We start from the raw sequence: 20,510 nt of genomic DNA on the forward strand, positions 1-20,510 counted from the left end.
ATTCTAATTCGAGTTCTCTCCCGTTTTGAGTCAGTCTGAAGACAAGGAAAATAGGAAGAGATTTACGCTGTGAGCATGGGTAGTGGGGGCTGTAATTCATAGGAATTGTGTAGACAAAAAGAGAAAGGGATTGTAAATAGTGATGCTAATGGCGAGGAATGGTGTTAATAGCGTCCATTAAGAGATCGGAATGTGAAAACAACAGAACAAAGGTGCAGAGTGTAGGAGTGTGGCAGATGACCCCCCTAGTGGGGTAGGGATGAGGGGTAGGGGGGGAGGGGAGAAGGGGCGGGGGGTGTAGGGGGGTGGGGGGGGGCGGTGAAACAAGATGGGAAGTGAGCTTTGCGATGTGAAAAAATAAAAGTAAGAAGATAAAGTCGTAAAAGTGAATTAAAAGTTAAAGTTCCATTAACACCGCAATGAAGTTACTGTGAAAATCCCCCAGTCGCCCCACACTCCGGCGCCTGTTTGGGTAACACTAAGGGAGGATTTAGCACGGCCAATGCACCCTAACCAGCACGTCTTTCGGAGTGTGGAAGGAAACCGGAGCACCCGGAGGAAACCCACGCAGACACGGGGAGAACGTGCAGACTCCGCACAGACAGTGACCCCAAGCCGGGAATCGAACCCGGGTCCCTGGCGATGTGAGGCAGCAGTGCTAACCCGCTGTGCCACCGTGCCGCCCTGCAACAAAGAAATTAAATAAAATGAATGGAAGATGGAGTGGAGGTGGAGGGGAGGGTCCACACTCCTGACCTGCTCAGTCAGGAGAACTCAGGAAATGTTATTGATGGAGGTGTTAGAATTCAAAAAGGTACAACAGCTAGCATACGGGCACTTTATCTGAATGCTCGTAGCATTCGAAACAAGGTAAATGAGTTGACGGCACAAATCATTGCCAACGAGTATGATTTGCTGGCCATTACAGAGACATGGTTGCAAGGTGGTCACGACTGGGAGTTAAATATCCAGGGGTATCAAACTGTTCGGAGGGACCGACAGGAAGGTAAGGGAGGTGGTGTAGCTCTGATATTTAAGGATGACATCAGGGCGGTAGTGAGAGATGATTTGGGTTCTATGGAAAAAAAGGTTGAACCCATTTGGGTGGAAGTTAGAAATAGTAAGGAGAAAATGTCACTGATAGGCGTAGTCTGTAGGCCACCAAATAATGACACCATGGTGGGGCGAGAAATAAATAAAGAAAACAATAAACAAAAATAAACAATGCTGCAGCTCTATAGGACCCTGGTCAGACCCCCCCCCCCCCCCCCCGGAGTACTGTGCCCAGTTCTGGTCGCCTCATTACAGAAAGGATGTGGAAGCCATAGAAAGGGTGCAGAGGAGATTTACAAGGATGTTGCCGGGATTAGGCGGCCTGCCTTATGAGGGTAGGTTGAGAGAGCTAGGTCTTTTCTCCTTGGAGAGGCGAAGGATGAGAGGTGACCTGATAGAGGTGCATGAGATGTTGAGGAGTATTGATAGAGTGGATTCTCAGAGGCTTTTACCCAGGGCTGAAATGGTTGCCACAAGAAGTCACAGGTTTGGGGTGCTGGGGAGTAGGTACAGAGGAGATGTCAGGGGTACGTTTTTCACTCAGAGGGTGGTGGGTGCGTGGAATCGGCTGCCGGTGGTGGAGGCGGATTCGATAGGGTCTTTTAAGAGACTCTTGGATAAGTTCATGGAACTTAGTAAGGTAGAGGGTTATGGGTAAGCCTAGTAGGTCGGGACATGTTCGACGCAACTTGTGGGCCGAAGGGCCTGTTTGTGCTGTAGCGTTTCTATGTTCTAAATAACTAAAAGAAGTTGTTGAACTCAATGTTCAGTCCGGAAGGCGGTAAAAGTGCCCAGTCGAAAGATGAGGTACTGTTCCTCCAGTTTACGTTGAGGTTCGCTGGAACATTGGAAAAGTCTGAAGATGGAGATGTGAACTGGAGGACAGAGTGGTGTGTTCATTCTCCATGTTTTGTTTTAAAGGAGGGACGGGCAACCTAGGCTAGTGAGTAGGCCACAGGAAAGGCCCTCCTTCATCTCAATGGAGCACGAGATTGGAATCGAGCTTGTTCACTCACCGTGACCCCATGAATAAGATTACACACATTTAACACACGCCGAATATTTCATAACCAGTTGGAAAAAATGCTTAATCATTCATGGTGAGCAGAGGGACCTGGGTGTCCTTGTGCACCAGTCGCTGAAGGTAAGCATGCAGGTGCAGCAGGCGGTGAAGAAGGCAAATGGTATGTTGGCCTTCACTGCGAGAGGTTTCGAGTACAGGAGCAGGGATGTGTTGTTGCAATTATACAGGGCCTTGGTGAGGCCACACCTGGAGTATTGTGTGCAGTTTTGGTCTCCTTTTCTGAGGAAGGATGTTCTTGCTCTGGAGGGAGTGCAGCGAAGGTTTACCAGGCTGATTCCGGGGACTGATGTGTGAGGAGAGATTGACCAGGTTCGGATTGTTTTCACTGGAGTTCAGACGAATGAGGGGGGATCTCATAGAGACTTATAAAGTTCTAACAGGACTAGACAGGGTAGATGCAGGGAGGATGTTCCCGATGGTGGGGGAGTCCAGAACCAGGGGTCACAGTCTGAGGATTCGGGGTAGACCATTTAGGACGGAGGTGAGGAGACATTTCTTCACCCAAAGAGTGGTGAGCCTGTGGAATTCAGTACCACAGGAAGTAGTTGATGCCAAAACATTGAATGTATTGAAGAGGCGGCTGGATATAGCACTTGGGGCGAACGGGATCAAAGGTTATGGGGGGAAAGCAGGATTAGGCTATTGAGTTGGATGATCAGCCATGATGGTGATGAATGGCGGAGCAGGCTCGAAGGGCCGAATGGCCTCCTCCTGCTCTGGTGGCACAGCGGTTAGCACTGCTGCCTCACAGCGCCAGGGACCCGGGTTCAATTCCCGGCTTGGGTCACTGTCTGTGTGGAGTTTGCACGTTCTCCCCCGTGTCTGCGTGGGTTTCCTCCGGGTGCTCCGGTTTCCTCCCGCAGTCCGAAAGACGTGCTGGTTAGGTGCTAAATTCTCCCTCAGTGTTACCCAAACAGGTGGCGACTAGGGGATTTTTTACAGTAACTTCATTGCAGTGTTAATGTAAGCCGACTTGTGACTAATAAATAAACTTCAGTTTATCCTATGTTTCTATGTTAAGTTCAAATGGTAAAAACCAAAGCATTGACGCTTTGGACTCAGAGCGAGCGTACGGCTCTCACAGTCAATGTCGTGAGCAATCGGCAGGCACCTCACTTCACTCACATCCCAGACATTCTCATTGTGAAAGGATGGAGAACAAAGGGGACAGAGATTTACGATGATTGTTTAAAAGAAGCAATGGAAAATACAAAAGGTCGTGAATGTAGCCCAGTCCATCACGCAAGCCAGCCTCCCATCCATTGACTCTGTCTACACTTCCCGCTGCCTCGGGAAAAGCAGCCAGCATAATCAAGGACCCCACACACCCCGGACATTCTCTCTTCCACCATCTTCCTTCGGGAAAGTCTGAGGTCACGTACCAACCGACTCAAGAACAGCTTCCTCCCTGCTGCTGTCAGACTTTTGAGTGGACCTACCTCGCATTAAGTTGATCTTTCTCTACACCCTAGCTATGACTGTAACACTACATTCTGCACCCTCTCCTGTCCTTCTCCCCTATGTACTCTATGAACGGTATGCTTTGTCTGTATAACACACAAGAAACAATACTTTTCACTCTATCCCAATACATGTGACAATAATAAATCAAATCCTTCTCCCCTATGTACTCTATGAACGGTATGCTTTGTCTGTATAGCGCGCAAGGAACAATACTTTTCACTGTATCCCAATACATGTGACAATAATAAATCAAATCTTCCTCCCCTATATACTCTATGAACGGTATGCTTTGTCTGTATAGCGTGCAAGAAACAATACTTTTCACTGTATCCCAATACATGTGACAATAATAAATCAAATCCTTCTCCCCTATGTACTCTATGAACGGTATGCTTTGTCTGTATAGCGCGCAAGAAACAATACTTTTCACTGTATCCCAATACATGTGACAATAATAAATCAAATCTTTCTCCCCTATATACTCTATGAACGGTCTGCTTTGTCTGTATAGCGCGCAAGGAACAATACTTTTCACTGTATCCCAGTACATGTGACAATAATAAATCAAATCAAAATCAAACCTTGTTTTACGTGCGAATCGCTTCAGCCAGACTGGTTTGAAAAAAAAAACTACACGGACGGGAATCGGCGGAATGTGTTAACCCAGCGCATGGGCAACGGTCAATAAAAATGTCTGGTGGGCCCCACTCAGATGGGCCGCATGTGGCCACTGGACTACAGGTTGACAACCTCTGTTATTATGGGTATCCTGGAAATTAATTTTACCGCCTGTGAAATGCTATTTCCTTTCTCTGAGAAACATTCCCCGAACCTATTAATTAATCCAGGCATCTATCTCAGGGATTCGATGTCCTCGACTTGCAGTTAGCTGCGTCATTGCGCAACCCGCTTATATTCCTCAGGTCTATGGACTTAAAGTTGGCGTGACATTGGGCTCCGTGGGAAAGCTTAAGAAATGCGTTCCGTTGGATTTTGGGAACAAAAGGAAAAAAAGAGGCATGCTGTCGAAGTTTTTCATCTTGCACTCATCAGGACAAACACAAGAATGTCAAACTGCAAACAATCACAGCAAATCTATACTACAGGAGAAATAGATGATGATTGGTTGGCATGTGGACTCTGATTGGCTGAGCTGTTGCCATGAAGAAAGCGACGGGGAAACCACAGGCCCTCCAAGCTCCTGGGTAATTCAGAAAAGGCGCGAGGCTTGGACATATTCCTTTTGTTTTCAGAGAACAAATTGTGAGCAATCAACAGGCATCTCACTTCACTCGCATCCCAGACATTCTCATTGTGAAAGGATTATGAAACCGGGTCCGGGTTCATAGGACACTCAAAGCAGCGTCGCAGGTGGAGGCTGTGGTTAAGAGGGCGTATGGGACACTGGCCTTCATCAATAGAGGAATTGAGTTTAGAAATCGGGAGATAATGCTGCAGCTGTATAGGACCCCACCTGGAGTACTGTGCCCAGTTCTGGTCGCCTCATTACAGAAAGGAGGTGGAAGCCGTAGAAAGGGTGCAGAGGAGATTTACAAGGATGTTGCCCGGATTAGGTGGCATGCCTTATGAGGATAGGTTGAGAGAGCTGGGACTTTTCTCCTTGGAGAGGCGAAGGATGAGAGGTGACCTGATAGAGATGTTGTATAAGATGTTGATGGAGTGGATTCTCAGAGGCTTTTACCCAGGGCTGAAATGGTTGCCACAAGAGGTCACAGGTTTAGGGTGCTGGGGAGTAGGTACAGAGGAGATGTTAGGGGTAAGTTTTTCATTCAGAGGGTGGTGGGTGCGTGGAATCGGCTGCCGGTAGTGGTGGTGGAGGCGGATTCGATAGGGTCTTTTAAGAGACTTTTGGATAAGTTCATGGAAGTTAGTAAGATAGAGGGTTATAGGTAAGCCTAGTAGGTAGGGATATGTTCGGCACAACTTGTGGGCCGAAGGGCCTGTTTGTGCTGTAGCTTTTCTATGTTTCTATGTTCTAAGAATGTCAAACTGCAAACAATCACCGCAAATTTATACTACAGAAGAAATAGGTGATGATTGGTTGGCATGTAGACTCTGATTGGCTGAGCTGTTGCCTTGAAGAAAGTGACGGGAAACTATAGGCTCTCAAACTCCTGGGTAATTCAGGAAAGGCGTGAGTCTTGGACATAGTTGGGTGGATTAGCAAATTTGCTGATGACACCAAAGTCGGTGGTGTGGTAGACAGTGAGGAAGGGTGTCGTAGTTTGCAGGAAGACTTAGACAGGTTGCAAAGTTGGGCCGAGAGGTGGCGGATGGAGTTTAATGCGGAGAAGTGTGAGGTAATTCACTTTGGTAGGAATAACAGATGTGTTGAGTATAGGGCTAACGGGAGGACTTTGAATAGTGTGGAGGAGCAGAGGGATCTAGGTGTATGTGTGCATAGATCCCTGAAAGTTGGGAATCAAGTAGATAAGGTTGTTAAGAAGGCATATGGTGTCTTGGCGTTTATTGGTAGGGGGATTGAATTTAGGAGTCGTAGCGTTATGTTGCAACTGTACACAACTCTGGTGCGGCCGCACTTGGAGTACTGTGTGCAGTTCTGGTCCCCACATTACAGGAAGGATGTGGAGGCTTTGGAGAGGGTGCAGAGGAGGTTTACCAGGATGTTGCCTGGTATGGAGGGGAGATCCTATGAGGAGAGGCTGAGGGATTTGGGATTGTTTTCGCTGGAAAGGCGGCGGCTAAGAGGGGATCTTATTGAAACATATAAGATGATTAGAGGTTTAGATAGGGTGGATAGTGATAGCCTTTTTCCTCTGATGGAGAAATCCAGCACGAGGGGGCATGGCTTTAAATTGAGGGGGGGTAGTTATAGAACCGATGTCAGGGGTAGGTTCTTTACCCAGAGGGTGGTGAGGGATTGGAATGCCCTGCCAGCATCAGTTGTAAATGCGCCTAGTTTGGGGGCGTTTAAGAGATCCGTAGATAGGTTCATGGACGAAAAGAAATTGGTTTAGGTTGGAGGGTCACAGTTTTTTTTTAACTGGTCGGTGCAACATCGTGGGCCGAAGGGCCTGTTCTGCGCTGTAATGTTCTATGTTCTATGTTCTATATTCCTTTTGTTTTCAGCAAATGTTTGCAGAGGGCGGTAGGGTCGCACAGTGGTTATCACCGCTGCCTCACAGCGCCAGGGACCTGGGTTCAATTCCCAGCAGCACGATGGCACAGCGGGTTAGCACTGCTGCCTCACAGCGCCGGGGACCCGGGTTCGATTCCCGGCTTGGGTCACTGTCTATGCAGAGTCTGCACATTCTCCCCGTGTCTGCGTGGGTTTCCTCCGGGTGCTCCGGTTTCCTCCGAAAGACGTGCTGGTTAGGTGCTCCCATGCCCACGTGTTTGTCCTTGGCCTCCTGCAATGTTCCAGTGAAGCTCAACGCAAACTGGAGGAACAGCATCTCATCTTCCATCTGGGCACTTTACAACCTTCCGGTCTCAACATCAAATTCAACAACTTCAGATGATTAGCTCTACCCCACCTCGGCCCCTCTGTTTTCATTCTATTTTATTTAATTTTTGACTGTTCTCTACCTTTTATTTCTTCATTGTCTTTCTCCATTTTTCTTCACCCCCCCCCCCCGCCCACTCTTTCCCCCTACTCCATCCCCCTTCCCTTACCTTTTAGAACATAGAACATAGAACAGTACAGCACAGAACAGGCCCTTCGGCCCACGATGTTGTGCCGAGCTTTGTCTGAAACCCAGATCAAGCTACCCCATCCCTATCATCCCGAAGTACTCCATGTGCCTATCCAATAGCTTCTTAAATGTTCCTAAAGTGTCTGACTCCACTATCCCTGCAGGCAGTCCATTCCACACCCCAACCACTCTCTGAGTAAAAAACCTACCTCAGACATCCTTCCTATATCTCCCACCATGAACCCTATAGTTATGCCCCCTAGTTACCGCTCCATTCACCCGAGGAAATAGTCTTTGAACGTTCACTCTATCTATCCCCCTCATCATCTTATAAACCTCTATCAAGTCTCCTCTCAACCTCCTCCGCTCCAGAGAGAAAAGCCCTAGCTCCCTCAACCTTTCCTCATAAGACCTACCCTCCAAACCAGGCAGCATCCTGGTAAATCTCCTCTGCACTCTTTCCAGTGTCTCCACATCCTTCTTATAGTGAGGTGACCAGAACTGCACACAATATTCCAAATGTGGTCTCACCAAGGTCCTGTACAGTCCAAAGATGTGCGGGTTAGGTTGATTGGCCAGGTTAAAAACATTGCCCCTTAGAGTCCTGGGATGTGTAGGTTAGAGGGATTAGCGGGTAAGGTATGTGGGGGTGGGGCCTGGGTGGGATTGTGGTCGGTGCAGACTCAATGGGCCGAATGGCCTCCTTCTGCACTGTAGGGTTTCTAAAAAAAAAAAGTTGCAGCATAACCCCACGGCTCTTAAACTCAAACCCCCTGTTAATGAACGCCAACACACTATAGGCCTTCTTCACGGCTCTATCCACTTTGCTTCCACTTTTTCAAATTTCACCTCTGTCCCCTCCCCCAACATCTTCATCTGTCACAGTTTACCCTCTCATTTTAGCTTCTCTGCCGTTTGGCCATTCACACCCTTTATTTTCTCTATGGGCTGCCATTAGCAGCCTTTCCCCCTGGTTTCCGTGGCTATGACTCATCTTTCATTCCCTCCCTCTGCAGTATAAATATCTCCCGCTTTCTCTGCCTTTTAGCTTTGATAAAGGGTCATCTGTTCTCAAAAACCTCAGCTCTTTTCTCTCCGTACAGATGCTGCCAGACCCGCTGAGATTTTCCAGCGTTTTCCTCTTTTGGTTTCAGATTCCAGCATCCGCAGGAATTTGCTTTTATGCTGGTTCGAATTATAGAAACCCTACAGTGCAGAAAGAGGCCATTTGGCCCATCGAGTCTGCACCGACCACAATCCCACCCAAGCCCTATCCCCATATCCCTTACACCTTTACCCGCTAATCCCTCTAACCTACGCATCCCAGGACACTAAGGGGCAATTTTAGCACGGCTAATCAACCTAACCCGCACATCTTTGGACTGTGGGAGGAAACCGGAGCACCCGGAGGAAACCCACGCAGACACGAGGAGAATGTGCAAACTCCACACAGACAGTGACCCGAGCCGGGAATCGAACCCGGGTCCCTGGAGCTGTGAAGCAGCAGTGCTAACCACTGTGCTACCGTGCCGCCCCAGGTTAGGGCGCATTGTCCGTGCTAAATTCTCCCTCAGTGTTACCCGAACAGGCGCCGGAGTGCGGCGACTGGAGGATTTTCACAGTCACTTCATTGCAGTGTTAATGTAAGCCGACTTGTGACACTAATAAATAAACTTTAAACTTTAAAAAAACTTTCCCATGTTTATGAATGTATATCACTTTTAGCAAGCATAAATATGAGCTTGACTGATTTTCTTAAATTGGTGGTTCGTGTAGCTATCAGCGCACTCAGTGTTGTTCAGCAGATGCTGCCCAATTAGGGAATTGCATGTAATAGTCAATGTTTCCCAGGGTGGAAGAGCCAATTACTAGGGGGCACAGGTTTAAGGTGCGAGGGGCAAGGTTTAAAGGAGATGTACGAGGCAAGCTTTTTTACACAGAGGGTAGTGGGTGCCTGGAACTCGCTGCCGGGGGGAGGTAGTGGAAGCAGACACGATAATGACTTTTATGGGTGGTCTTGACAAATACATGAATAGGATGGGAATAGAGGGATATGATCCCTGGAAGGGTAGGGGGTTTTAGTTCAGTCGGGGCAGCATGGTCGGTACAGGCTTGGAGGGCCGAAGGGCCTGTTCCTGTGCTGTAATTTTCTTTGTTCTCGGTTTGGCTTCGGGGCTTTGAGGGTGCAGCCGAGTTGAGTATGGTCTGTACTCGGTCTATTACTCTCACCCGCAGAAACATGCTGTTTGATTCAGTCAGCCAATCGCTGGGGAGAGCATTTGAGGTAAAAGAACACTAATGGGTCTTGTGGCGATGCGGGTGGTATCCTGCCTCTGAGCCAGAAACTCCGGACTCGAGACTCACCCCAGATCACCGGGGAAGGTGCGTTCATAACGCGGCCAAACAGGGTGTGTGTCAAATCTGTAAATCCATCAAAGCTCGCCAATATCTGGCGGTGCAAGCAGGGGAGACTCCTGGTCAGCCATGCTTGAGGTGGAGTGGCGCCCTTGAAGCTCTGGGAGTGTTGGTTATATCGGTGTTGTGATGTTAGTGTTAATAAAATTATACATATAAAAAAACTTCAAAAATGCTAAGAATTGTAAAATTGCGCGGTTTGCTTAAAAAAAAAGGTAGTTTGTGCCACGCTTAGAGAGTTAAAAGAGATGCAGGTGTGAATGCCGTACACAGAGAACACAGAGTGAAACATTTTATCGCGAGGCTCGGCAGCGGCGCTGCCAGGGCAACAGGTGTTTTTTGAATTTTAACCAATCAACCACGCATTTCAATAGCAGCAGCCTATCAGATTCGAATTTGATGTTTTGATAACCGGTAAACCAATCCGATTGTGGGGATCCTTGGTACATCACCAGGGGTATCAGAGTCACAGTTCCTGAGAGCCAGGCAGCAACTGCCTCTGCCACAATTCACAGCTCGAGAGAGAGCGGGAGAGACAGCCAGTAACTGTCTGCCAGTGTAACAGCCACACTTATGTCTTAAAAAAAAGCCTAATCTCAATCGCAAAGGTACCAACAGAAGACAGTGAAGACAGAAGAAGTCAGTGAAGAAGATAGAAGATTCTGGAAGATAAAACCTGGTTATCTTTTGGGAGCGACTAGAAGTTCTTTTTTTTTGTTTGTTAATAAGTAGAAATTTAATTTATCTAAACAGCAAACGATTAGAATATACTGACACTATAGTTAAGAAAGCCCCACCCAGGCCTCGACCTTCTCAGAAGACTAAGGAAATTCGGCATGTCAGCCACGATTCTCACCAATTTTTACAGATGCCCCATAGAAAGCATTCTTTCTGGGTGTATCACAGCTTGGTCTGGGCTCCTGCTCTGCCCAAGACCGCAAGGAACTACAAAAGGTCGTGAATGTAGCCCAATCCATCACGCAAACCCAGCCTCCCATCCATTGACTCTGTCTACACTTCCCGCTGCCTCGGGGAAAAGCAGCCAGCATAATCAAGGACCCCCCACGCACCCCGGACATTCCCTCTTCCACCTTCTTCCATCGAAAACAAGATACAAAAGTCTGAGGTCACGTACCAACCAACTCAAGAACAGCTTCTTCCCTGCTGCTGTCAGATTTTTGAATGGACCTACCTCGCATTAAATTGATCTTTCTCTACACCCTAGCTATGACTGTAACACTACATTCTGCACCCTCTCCTTCTCTATGAATGGTATGCTTTGTCTGTATCGCGCGCAAGAAACAATACTTTTCACTGTATCCCAATACATGTGACAATAATAAATCAAATCAAATCCTTCTCCCCTATGTACTCTATGAATGTAGAACATAGAACATTACAACGCAGTACAGGCCCTTCGGCCCTCGATGTTGCGCCGACCAGTGGAACCAATCTAAAGCCCCTCTAACCTACACTATTCCAATATCGTCCATATGTTTATCCAATAACCATTTGAATGCTCTTAATGTTGACGAGTCCACCACTGCTGCAGGCAGGGCATTCCACGCCCTTACTACTCTCTGAGTAAAGAACCTACCTCTAACATCTGTCCTATATCTCTCGCCCCTCAATTTAAAGCTATGTCCCCTCGTGTTAGCCATCACCATCCGAGGAAAAAGGCTCTCACTGTCCACCCTATCTAATCCTCTGATCATCTTCCTTCTCCCCTATGTACTCTATGAATGGTATGCTTTATTTGTATAACACGCAAGAAACAATACTTTTCACTGCATCCCAATACATGTGACAATAATAGATCCAATCAAATGCAAAAGGGTGGAGGAGGTAAGGATCTCCCTGTAAGTGGGGAAGTTTGGGGAAACCTCTAACTCGAAGCAGAGGTCGGTTTGTGTAAAATAAGCCATCTAATTTCACGCCTTCCTTCTCCTCCTCTCCGCGCCAGCTAACCTGTGGGTCTACGACATGCTGGAAAATTACAGGTACCTGCAGTACTTCTCGTGGGTCCTTTATCACGTCATCCTCACCATGGTGTCGGCTGGAGTGGCCAAATACATCTCTCCACAGGCGGCAGGTACAGCAAACACCCCCCCTCCCCTCCCCCCCCACCCTCCCCTCCCCTCCCCCCCCCTCCCTCCCCTCCCCTTCCCCCCCTCCCCTTCCTCCCTCCCCTCCCCTTCCCCCCCTCCCCTTCCCCCCTCCCCTTCCCCCCTCCCCTTCCCCCCCTCCCCTTCCCCCCCTCCCCTTCCTCCCTCCCCTCCCCTTCCCCCCCTCCCCTTCCCCCCTCCCCTTCCCCCCCTCCCCTCCCCCCCTCCCTCCCCTCCCCCCCCCTCCCTCCCCTCCCCTTCCCCCCCTCCCCTTCCCCCCTCCCCTTCCCCCCCTCCCCTTCCCCACCTCCCCTTCCCCCCCTCCCCTTCCCCCCCTCCCCTTCCCCCCCCTCCCCTTCCCCCCTCCCCTTTCCCCCCTCCCCTTCCCCCCCTCCCCTTCCCCCCCTCCCCTTCCCCCCCTCCCCTCCCCCCCTCCCCTTCCCCCCCTCCCCTCCCCCCCTCCCCTTCCCCCCCTCCCCTTCCCCCCCTCCCCTTCCCCCCCTCCCCTTCCTCCCCCTCCCCTTCCCCCCCCTTCCTCCCCCTCCCCTTCCCCCCTCCCCTTCCCCCCCCACACCTCCCCTCCCCCCCTCCCCTTCCCCCCCTTCCCCCCTCCCCTTCCCCCCCTCCCCTTCCCCCCCTTCCCCCCCCCAACACCCCCCTCCCCTTCCCCCCCCTCCACCCTCCCCCCTTCCCCCCCCCCCCACACCTCCCCTCCCATCGTCTGAGAGTGTCCGCGGGATTGTCACCAGTGCCTCAATGGGGGAACTCGGAGTCGGGGGAGGTGGTGGCGGGGGGGGTGGGGGGGGTTAGAATTTATCAAATTGCTTTCTTCTTGAAAACGGGTTTAATTTGCTCGAAGCTTCAATACCCGGACAGGTCTACCATCACCCGGTGCGGAAGTGGCGAGGGGGGGGTTACGGATGGTGGAGGGGGGGGGGGGGGACGGGGGACGACCGGCTCCTGGGTCCGTCAGTGGGTCCCGGCAGTCGTTCGACCCAACAGTCTGCTCCGCTGCCCGGGGCAACGTACGCGGCCGGTTGTCCCTGGAGAGGGAGGGAGAATGGTGGGGGGGTGAGGGGGTGGGGGGTTGTAGTTGCTAGCACTGCCATAGACAGAAAGACGAAGGAAATGCGAACAGGGAGGATAAAGGCTGGGAATGGGGCCTCCCACCATAGAGGTTCCCCCTTCCCCCTCCTCCCTCTCACCCTCACAGTACAAATCTTGTCCGATTGTCCTCATCTTCAGCTCTGATGAAGAGCCATCCTGACAAAACATTGAGTGTATTCAAGAGACGGCTGGATAGAGCACTTGGGGCGAATGGGGTCAAAGGTTATGGGGGGAAAGCAGGATCAGGCTGTTGAGTTGGATGATCAGCCATGATGGTGATGAATGGCGGAGCAGGCTCGAAGGGCCGAATGGCCTCCTCCTGCTCCTACCTTCCATGTCCGGGTAGAGGGGCAGACTGTCGGGTCGGACAACTGCCGGGATCCATTGATAGCAAATTTAGCCAGGCCCAGGAGCAGTTTCACGAGGAGGTCCAGACTCGAAACGTTGGCTCCATTCTCTCTCCGCGGATGCTGTCAGACCCGCTGAGATTTTCCAGCATCGTCTGTTTTTCCGCCTTACCCAGAGCTGACCTTTTGCAACCTGCCGAGAGCAACATTAGCGATAGAATCACAGAATCCCTACAGTGCAGAAGGAGGCCATTTGGCCCATCGAGCCTGCACCGACCATAATCCCACACAGGCCTGTAACATAATAAGAACATAAGAACATAAGAAATAGGAGCAGGAGTAGGCCATCTAGCCCCTCGAGCCTGCCCCGCCATTCAATAAGACCATGGCTGATCTGACGTGGATCAGTACCACTTACCCGCCTGATCCCCATAACCCTTAATTCCCTTGCCGATCAGGAATCCATCTATCCGCGCTTTAAACATATTCAGCGAGGTAGCCTCCACCACCTCAGTGGGCAGAGAATTCCAGAGATTCACCACCCTCTGGGAGAAGAAGTTCCTCCTCAACTCTGTCTTAAACCGACCCCCCTTTATTTTGAGGCTGTGTCCTCTAGTTTTAACTTCCTTACTAAGTGGAAAGAATCTCTCCGCCTCCACCCTATCCAGCCCCCGCATTATCTTATAAGTCTCCATAAGATCCCCCCTCATCCTTCTAAACTCCAACGAGTACAAACCCAATCTCCTCAGCCTCTCCTCATAATCCAAACCCCTCATCTCCGGTATCAACCTGGTGAACCTTCTCTGCACTCCCTCCAAGGCCAATATATCCTTCCTCATATAAGGGGACCAATACTGCACACAGTATTCCAGCTGCGGCCTCACCAATGCCCTGTACAGGTGCATCAAGACATCCCTGCTTTTATATTCTATCCCCTTCGCAATATAGGCCAACATCCCGTTTGCCTTCTTGATCACCTGTTGTACCTGCAGACTGGGCTTTTGCGTCTCATGCACAAGGACCCCCAGGTCTCTTTGCACGGTAGCATGTTTTAATTTGTTTCCATTGAGATAGTAATCCCATTTGTTATTATTTCCTCCAAAGTGTATAACCTCGCATTTCTCAACGTTATACTCCATTTGCCATATCCTCGCCCACTCACTCAGCCTGTCCAAATCTCTCTGCAGATCTTCTCCATCCTCCACACGATTCACTTTCCCACTAACCCCACCTATTTTCCCCGTTAAACCTCTGACACTAAGGGGCAATTTAGCATGGCCAATCCACCTAACCCGCACATCTTTGGACACTAAGGGGCAATTTAGCATGGCCAATCCACCTAACCCGCACATCTTTGGACACTATGGGGCAATTTAGCATGGCCAATCCACCTAACCTGCACATCGTTGGACACTAAGGGGCAATTTAGCATGGCCAATTCACCTGACCTGCATATCTTTGGAGTGTGGGAAGAAACCGGAGCACCCGGAGGAAACCCACACAGAGACGGGGAGAACGTGCGAACGTGCAAACTCCAGATAGACCGTGACCCGAGGCGGGAATCGAACCCGGATTCCTGGCGCTGTGAGGCAGCAGTGCTAACCACTGTGCCACTGTGCCACCCATATCATGTGTCGTCTCTTGTTGTAGCAAGTAGGAGATTGCAATTCAGGTTCACGTAAGAATGTATTTTTCTCCCCCCGCTGTTAGCTAGATACTTATCAAGATAACAGACTGTTTTGTATAAACAGCGTCAATGTTGGCTTGCCTTTCTGCAATAATGGATTCTGTTTTTGCTTCACTGTCTCCTGTTGCCTTACAAGGGTCTGGCATTCCTGAGTTGAAAGTCACCCTGCGAGGTCTGGTGCTGGACGAGTTCTTCACCTTCAGAACCTTTGTCGCAAAACTCATTGGTGTCATCTGCACCCTGGCAGCTGGAAGTACCATTTTCCTGGGCAAAGTGGTAAGTGGGCATTGATTGTCTATAGTATGTTGGTTATAGTGTTGGCGCGTTTGCCCGCTGATCTGGGCGGCACGGTAGCACAGTGGTTAGCACTGCTGCTTCACAGCTCCAGGGACCTGGGTTCGATTCCCGGCTTGGGTCACTGTCTGTGCGGAGTTTGCACATTCTCCTCGTGTCTGCGTGGGTTTCCTCCGGGTGCTCCGGTTTCCTCCCACAGTCCAAAGATGTGCGGGTTAGGTTGATTGGCCAGGTTAAAAATTGCCCCTTAGTGTCCTGAGATGCGTAGGTTAGAGGGATTAGTGGGTAAATGTGTAGGGATATGGGAATAGGGCCTGGGTGGGATTGTGGTCGGTGCAGACTCGATGGGCCGAATGGCCTCTTTCTGTACTGTAGGGTTTCTATGATTCTATGATTTCCATGATCTCTGAAGGCGGAAAGGCAGGTTAATAGGGTGGTGAAAAAGGCACAAGGCACACTCGCCTTTATCAATCGGGGTACAGATTACAAAAGCAGGGAGGTCACGATGGAGTTGGGTAGCACTTTGGTGAGGCCACAGCTGGAGTACGGTGCGCAGTTCTGGTCGCCACATTGTAGGAAGGACGTGAATGCACTGGAAGGGGTGCAGATTCACCAGGATGCTGCCTGGGATGGATTTAAGTTATGAAGAGAGGTTGGGTAGACTTGGGTTGTTTTCTCTGGAGCAGAGAAGACTGAGGGGGCGACCTGATCGAGGTGTTCAAGATTATGAGGGGCACGGACAGGGTGGATAAGGAGCAGCTGTTCCCCTGAGTTGAAGGGTCAGTCACGAGGGGACACAAGTTAGAAGTGAGGGGGGGGTGGGAGGTTTAGTGGGGGGGGATTTGAGGAAAAACCTTTTTACCCAGAGGGTGGTGAGGGTCTGGAATGCGCTGCCTGGGAGGGTGGTGGAGGCGGGAGGCCTCACATCCTTTAAAAAGTACCCGGATGAGAACTTGGCACGGCGTAACATTCAGGGCTTTGGGCCAAGTGCTGGCAGATAGGATTAGTTTTAGTTTATTTATTAGTGTCACAAGTAGGCTTACATTAAATTACTGTGAAAATCCCCCTCGTCGCCACACTCTGGCGCTTGTTCGGGTAACACTGAGGGAGAATTTAGCACGGCCGATGCACCCTAACCAGCACGTCTTTCAGACTGTGGGAGGAAACCGGAGCACCCGGAGGAAACCCACGCAGACACGGGGAGAACATTGCAGACTCTGCACAGACAGTGACCCGAGCCGGGAATCTAACCCGGGTCCTTGGCGCTGTGAGGCAGCAGTGCTAACCCACTGTGCCACCGTGATTAGGTGGGCAGGTCAGGGCGTTTCATGCGTCAGTGCAGACCTGATGGGCCGAAGGGCCTCTTCTGCACTGTAGTATTCCGTGATTCTGTAATTCTGAAGACTTATAGGTGAAGGGTGTAATTTAATTAAGCACCTAGAACACTTATAAAGAGAGACTTTAAAAAAATTAATTCGGTCATGGGATGTGGGCTTCACTGGCTTGGCCAGAGTTTATTGTCCATCTCAATTGCCCTCTGTAATATTTTGTTACTTTGCAAATTAAAATCATTATCAAAGTCTTCTTGGAATTTGTCAGATGTTTCTTTAACTAGTCTTGCGATAATATCATCAGCAATTGTTCCAATGGAGCAGAGTAACGTATTAACCTGTTCCGTCCCCAACTTATTGTTTAATCCTGATGTAATTCTAAATCTTAAAAATCTTTTTTAAATTCATTTCAGAGATCATTTAAGAGTCAACCACATTGCTATGGGGTTCTGGAGTCACATGTAATCCAGACCGGGTAAGGGCGGCAGATTTCCTTCCCCTAAGGGCGGCACGGTAGCACAGTGGGTTAGCACTGCTGCTTCACAGCTCCAGGGTCCCGGCTCCGATTCCCGGCTCGGGTCACTGTCTGTGTGGAGTTTGCACATTCTCCTCGTGTCTGCGTGGGTTTCCTCCGGGTGCTCCGGTTTCCTCCCACAGTCCAAAGATGTGCGGGTTAGGTTGATTGGCCAGGTTAAAAATTGTCCTGGGATGCGTAGGTTAGAGGGATTAGCGGGTAAAATATGTGGGGTGGGATTGTGGTCGGTGCAGACTCGATGGGCCGAATGGCCTCCTTCTGCACTGTAGGGTTTCTATGATTTCTATGATTAGTGAACCAGATGGGTTTTTACGACAATTGACCATGGGTTCACGATCATCGTTAGACCTTTTAAGTCCAGGTTTTTATTGAATTCAAATTTCACCATTTGCCATGGTGTGAAAGTTATCTTGGGTCACTGGATTGCTAGTCCAATGACAGTACCACTACTCCTCTGCTGAGACTTGCGGCAGGGTGGGACACAAGCATACATAATGCTGCATTCTGTAAATAAAGCGATTATCAAGAGAAGTATTATAAATGTAATACTTTCCTCATTGGCTTGGGATCGAAGTGGAAGTCCAGGCTGTCCTGCCAATGGCTGGAGGGAGTGATCTCGGTTCTTGTGGGGTTTCCTCCACCCTTCCTGTGATCACCCTGCCGGTTTCTTCTCCCTGTCCATCATATCTTGATGTCTTGAATGTTGTCGACCAGAAGCTGAACTGGACTCAACTCAAACCATTGTCGGAAAAAACCCATCTGGTTCCCTTTAGGGAAGGAAATCTGCCGTCCTTACCCCGGTCTGGCCTACATGTGACTCCAGAGCCACAGCTAATGTGGTTGACTCTTAACGACCTAACTGCCCCCTCTGAAAGGACCGAGTGAGACACTGGGTGGGATTTTTACGACCTTGATTGGGCGAGGTTGGTAAGGTCCCGCCTGAGGACAAGGGGGAACTCCATTCTGCGAGCCTCACCCACCTCAATTCCGAGATGGGCAAGGCGGTAAGATTTCTGCCACTCAGTTCAAGGGGGCAATTAGGAATGTTTTTTCTTAATGTTTAGTGTCAGAAGTAGGATCAATAGAGGAAACATTATTTCCTGGGGTTGGGGAGGCTAGGATTAAGGGTTAAAGTCAAAAATTAGAGCCATACCTTTCAGGAATGAAATTAGGAAACACTTCTAAATACAAAAATTGTCCCTTAGTGTCCCAAGATGTGTAGGTGAGGTGGATTGGCTATGTTAAATTGCCCCTTAGTGTCCAAAGATATGTGGGTTAGGTGGATTGGCCATGCTAAGTTGCCCCTTAGTGTCCAAAGGTGCGCTAGTTAGGTGGATTGGCCATGCTAAATTGCCTCTTAGTGTCCAAAGATATGTGGGTTAGGTGGATTGGCCATGCTAAGTTGTCGCTTAGTGTCCAAAGATGTGCAGGTAAGCTGGATTGGCCATGCTAAATTGCCCCTTAGTGTCCAAAGATGTGCAGGTTAGGTGGATTGGCCATACTAAATTGCCCCTTAGTGTCCAAAGATATGTGGGTTAGGTGGATTGGCCATGCTAAGTTGTCGCTTAGTGTCCAAAGATGTGCAGGCAAGCTGGATTGGCCATGCTAAATTGCCCCTTAGTGTCCAAAGATGTGCAGGTTAGGTGGATTGGCCATACTAAATTGCCTCTTAGTGTCCAAAGATATGCAGGTTAGGTGGATTGGCCATGCTAAATTGCCCCTTATTGTTCAAAGATGTGCAGGTTAGGTGGATTGGCCAGGCTAAATTGCCCCTTAGTGTTTAAAGACGTGCGAGTTAGATGGATTGGCCATGCTAAATTGCCCCTTAGTGTCCAATGATGTGGAGGTTAGGTGGATTGGCCGTGCTAAATTGTCCCTTAGTGTCCAATGATGTGGAGGTTAGGTGGATTGGCCATGCTAAGTTGTCGCTTAGTGTCCAAAGATGTGCAGGTAAGCTGGATTGGCCATGCTAATTGCCCCTTAGTGTCCAAAGATGTGCGGGTTAGGTGGATTGGCCATACTAAATTGCCCCTTAGTATCCAAAGATGTGCAGGTTAGGTGGATTGGCCATGCTAAATTGCCCCTTAGTATCCAAGGCTGTGCAGGTTAAGTGGATTGGCCATGCTAAATTGCCCCTTTAGTGTCCAAAGATGTGTAGGTTAGGTGGATTGGCCATGCTAAATTGCCCTTAGTGTCCAAAGATATGTGGGTTAGGTGGATTGGCCATGCTAAATTGCCCCTTAGTGTTCAAAGATGTGCAGGTTAGGTGGATTGGCTATGTTAAATTGCCCCTTAGTGTCCAAAGATATGTGGGTTAGGTGGATTGGCCACGCTAAATTGCCCCTTAGTGTCCAAAGGTGCGCTAGTTAGGTGGATTGGCCATGCTAAATTGCCCCTTAGTGTTCAAAGACGTGCGAGTTAGGTGGATTGGCCATGCTAAATTGCCCCTTAGTGTCCAATGATGTGGAGGTTAGGTGGATTGGCCATGCTAAGTTGTCGCTTAGTGTCCAAAGATGTGTAGGTTAGGTGGATTGGCCATGCTAATTGCCCCTTATTGTCCCAAGATGTGTAGGTCAGGTGGATTGGCCATGCCAAATTGCCCCTTTAGTGTTCAATGATGTGCAGGTAAGCTGGATTGGCCATGCTAATTGCCCCTTAGTGTCCAAAGATGTGCAGGTTAGGTGGATTGACCATGCTAAATTGCCCCATAGTGTCCAGAATGTGGAGGTTAGGTGGATTGGCCATGCTAAATTGCCCCTTAGTGTCCAAAGATGTATACGTTAGGTGGATTGGCCATGGTAAATTGCCCCTTAGTGCTGGGGGATATGCTAGGTAAATGCATGCGGTTATGGGGTTTGGGCCTGGGTGGGCTTGTGGTCAATGCAGACGTGATGGGCTGAATGGCCTCCTTCCGCACTGTAGGGATTCTATGATTCTATAATAAAATATTGTCAATGTCCGTGCCTCTGTCACTTCCTCCGGCAGCTCGGTCCAGACATATACCACCCGTAGTAGAATAATACAACACGGAACAAGGCCATTCCCAGAGGTCAGAGGGCCACAGAATTGTCAAATCATTCATGGCGTTGTATCCCTATCGATATCTCCAGCCCCCATCCCCCGCCCTCTCCCCCACCACCCCTCCCCTGACATCAGCCATTCACAGCGTGCTAGAGCTGACTTCATCCTTCAGGGTTGCTAAATGCTGACGACTCCTTCTTCATGTTTGCAGGGACCCTTCGTCCACATGGCAACCATCCTCGCCACTCTGCTGGGCAAAGTCATGGTGAAGTTCGCGGGAACCAAAGAGGTAACCTTGCGCTGAGAATAATTCGCCCTGCGGCGGGGGTTTCAGAGAAAGCGGATTCGAGGCTTCCCCTCACGGGGAAGGGGGTGTGGGGGGAAACGTGG

General features: G+C 49.7%; 1 protein-coding gene across 1 annotated transcript in view; it reads left to right on the plus strand.

Moving 5' to 3' along the window:
* The window catches only part of LOC144481695 (chloride channel protein ClC-Kb-like), a 107,627-nt gene that overhangs the window by 6,813 nt on the left and 80,304 nt on the right, over positions 1-20,510 (plus strand). The window contains exons 3-5 of the mRNA XM_078200832.1: positions 11,657-11,785; positions 15,076-15,215; positions 20,332-20,409. Coding sequence (XP_078056958.1) covers positions 11,657-11,785; positions 15,076-15,215; positions 20,332-20,409 — 347 coding nt within the window. The remainder of the gene's footprint in view (positions 1-11,656; positions 11,786-15,075; positions 15,216-20,331; positions 20,410-20,510) is intronic.

The sequence above is a fragment of the Mustelus asterias genome, chromosome 31 (genome assembly GCF_964213995.1).
Source record: "Mustelus asterias chromosome 31, sMusAst1.hap1.1, whole genome shotgun sequence".
Classification (NCBI taxonomy): domain Eukaryota; kingdom Metazoa; phylum Chordata; class Chondrichthyes; order Carcharhiniformes; family Triakidae; genus Mustelus; species Mustelus asterias.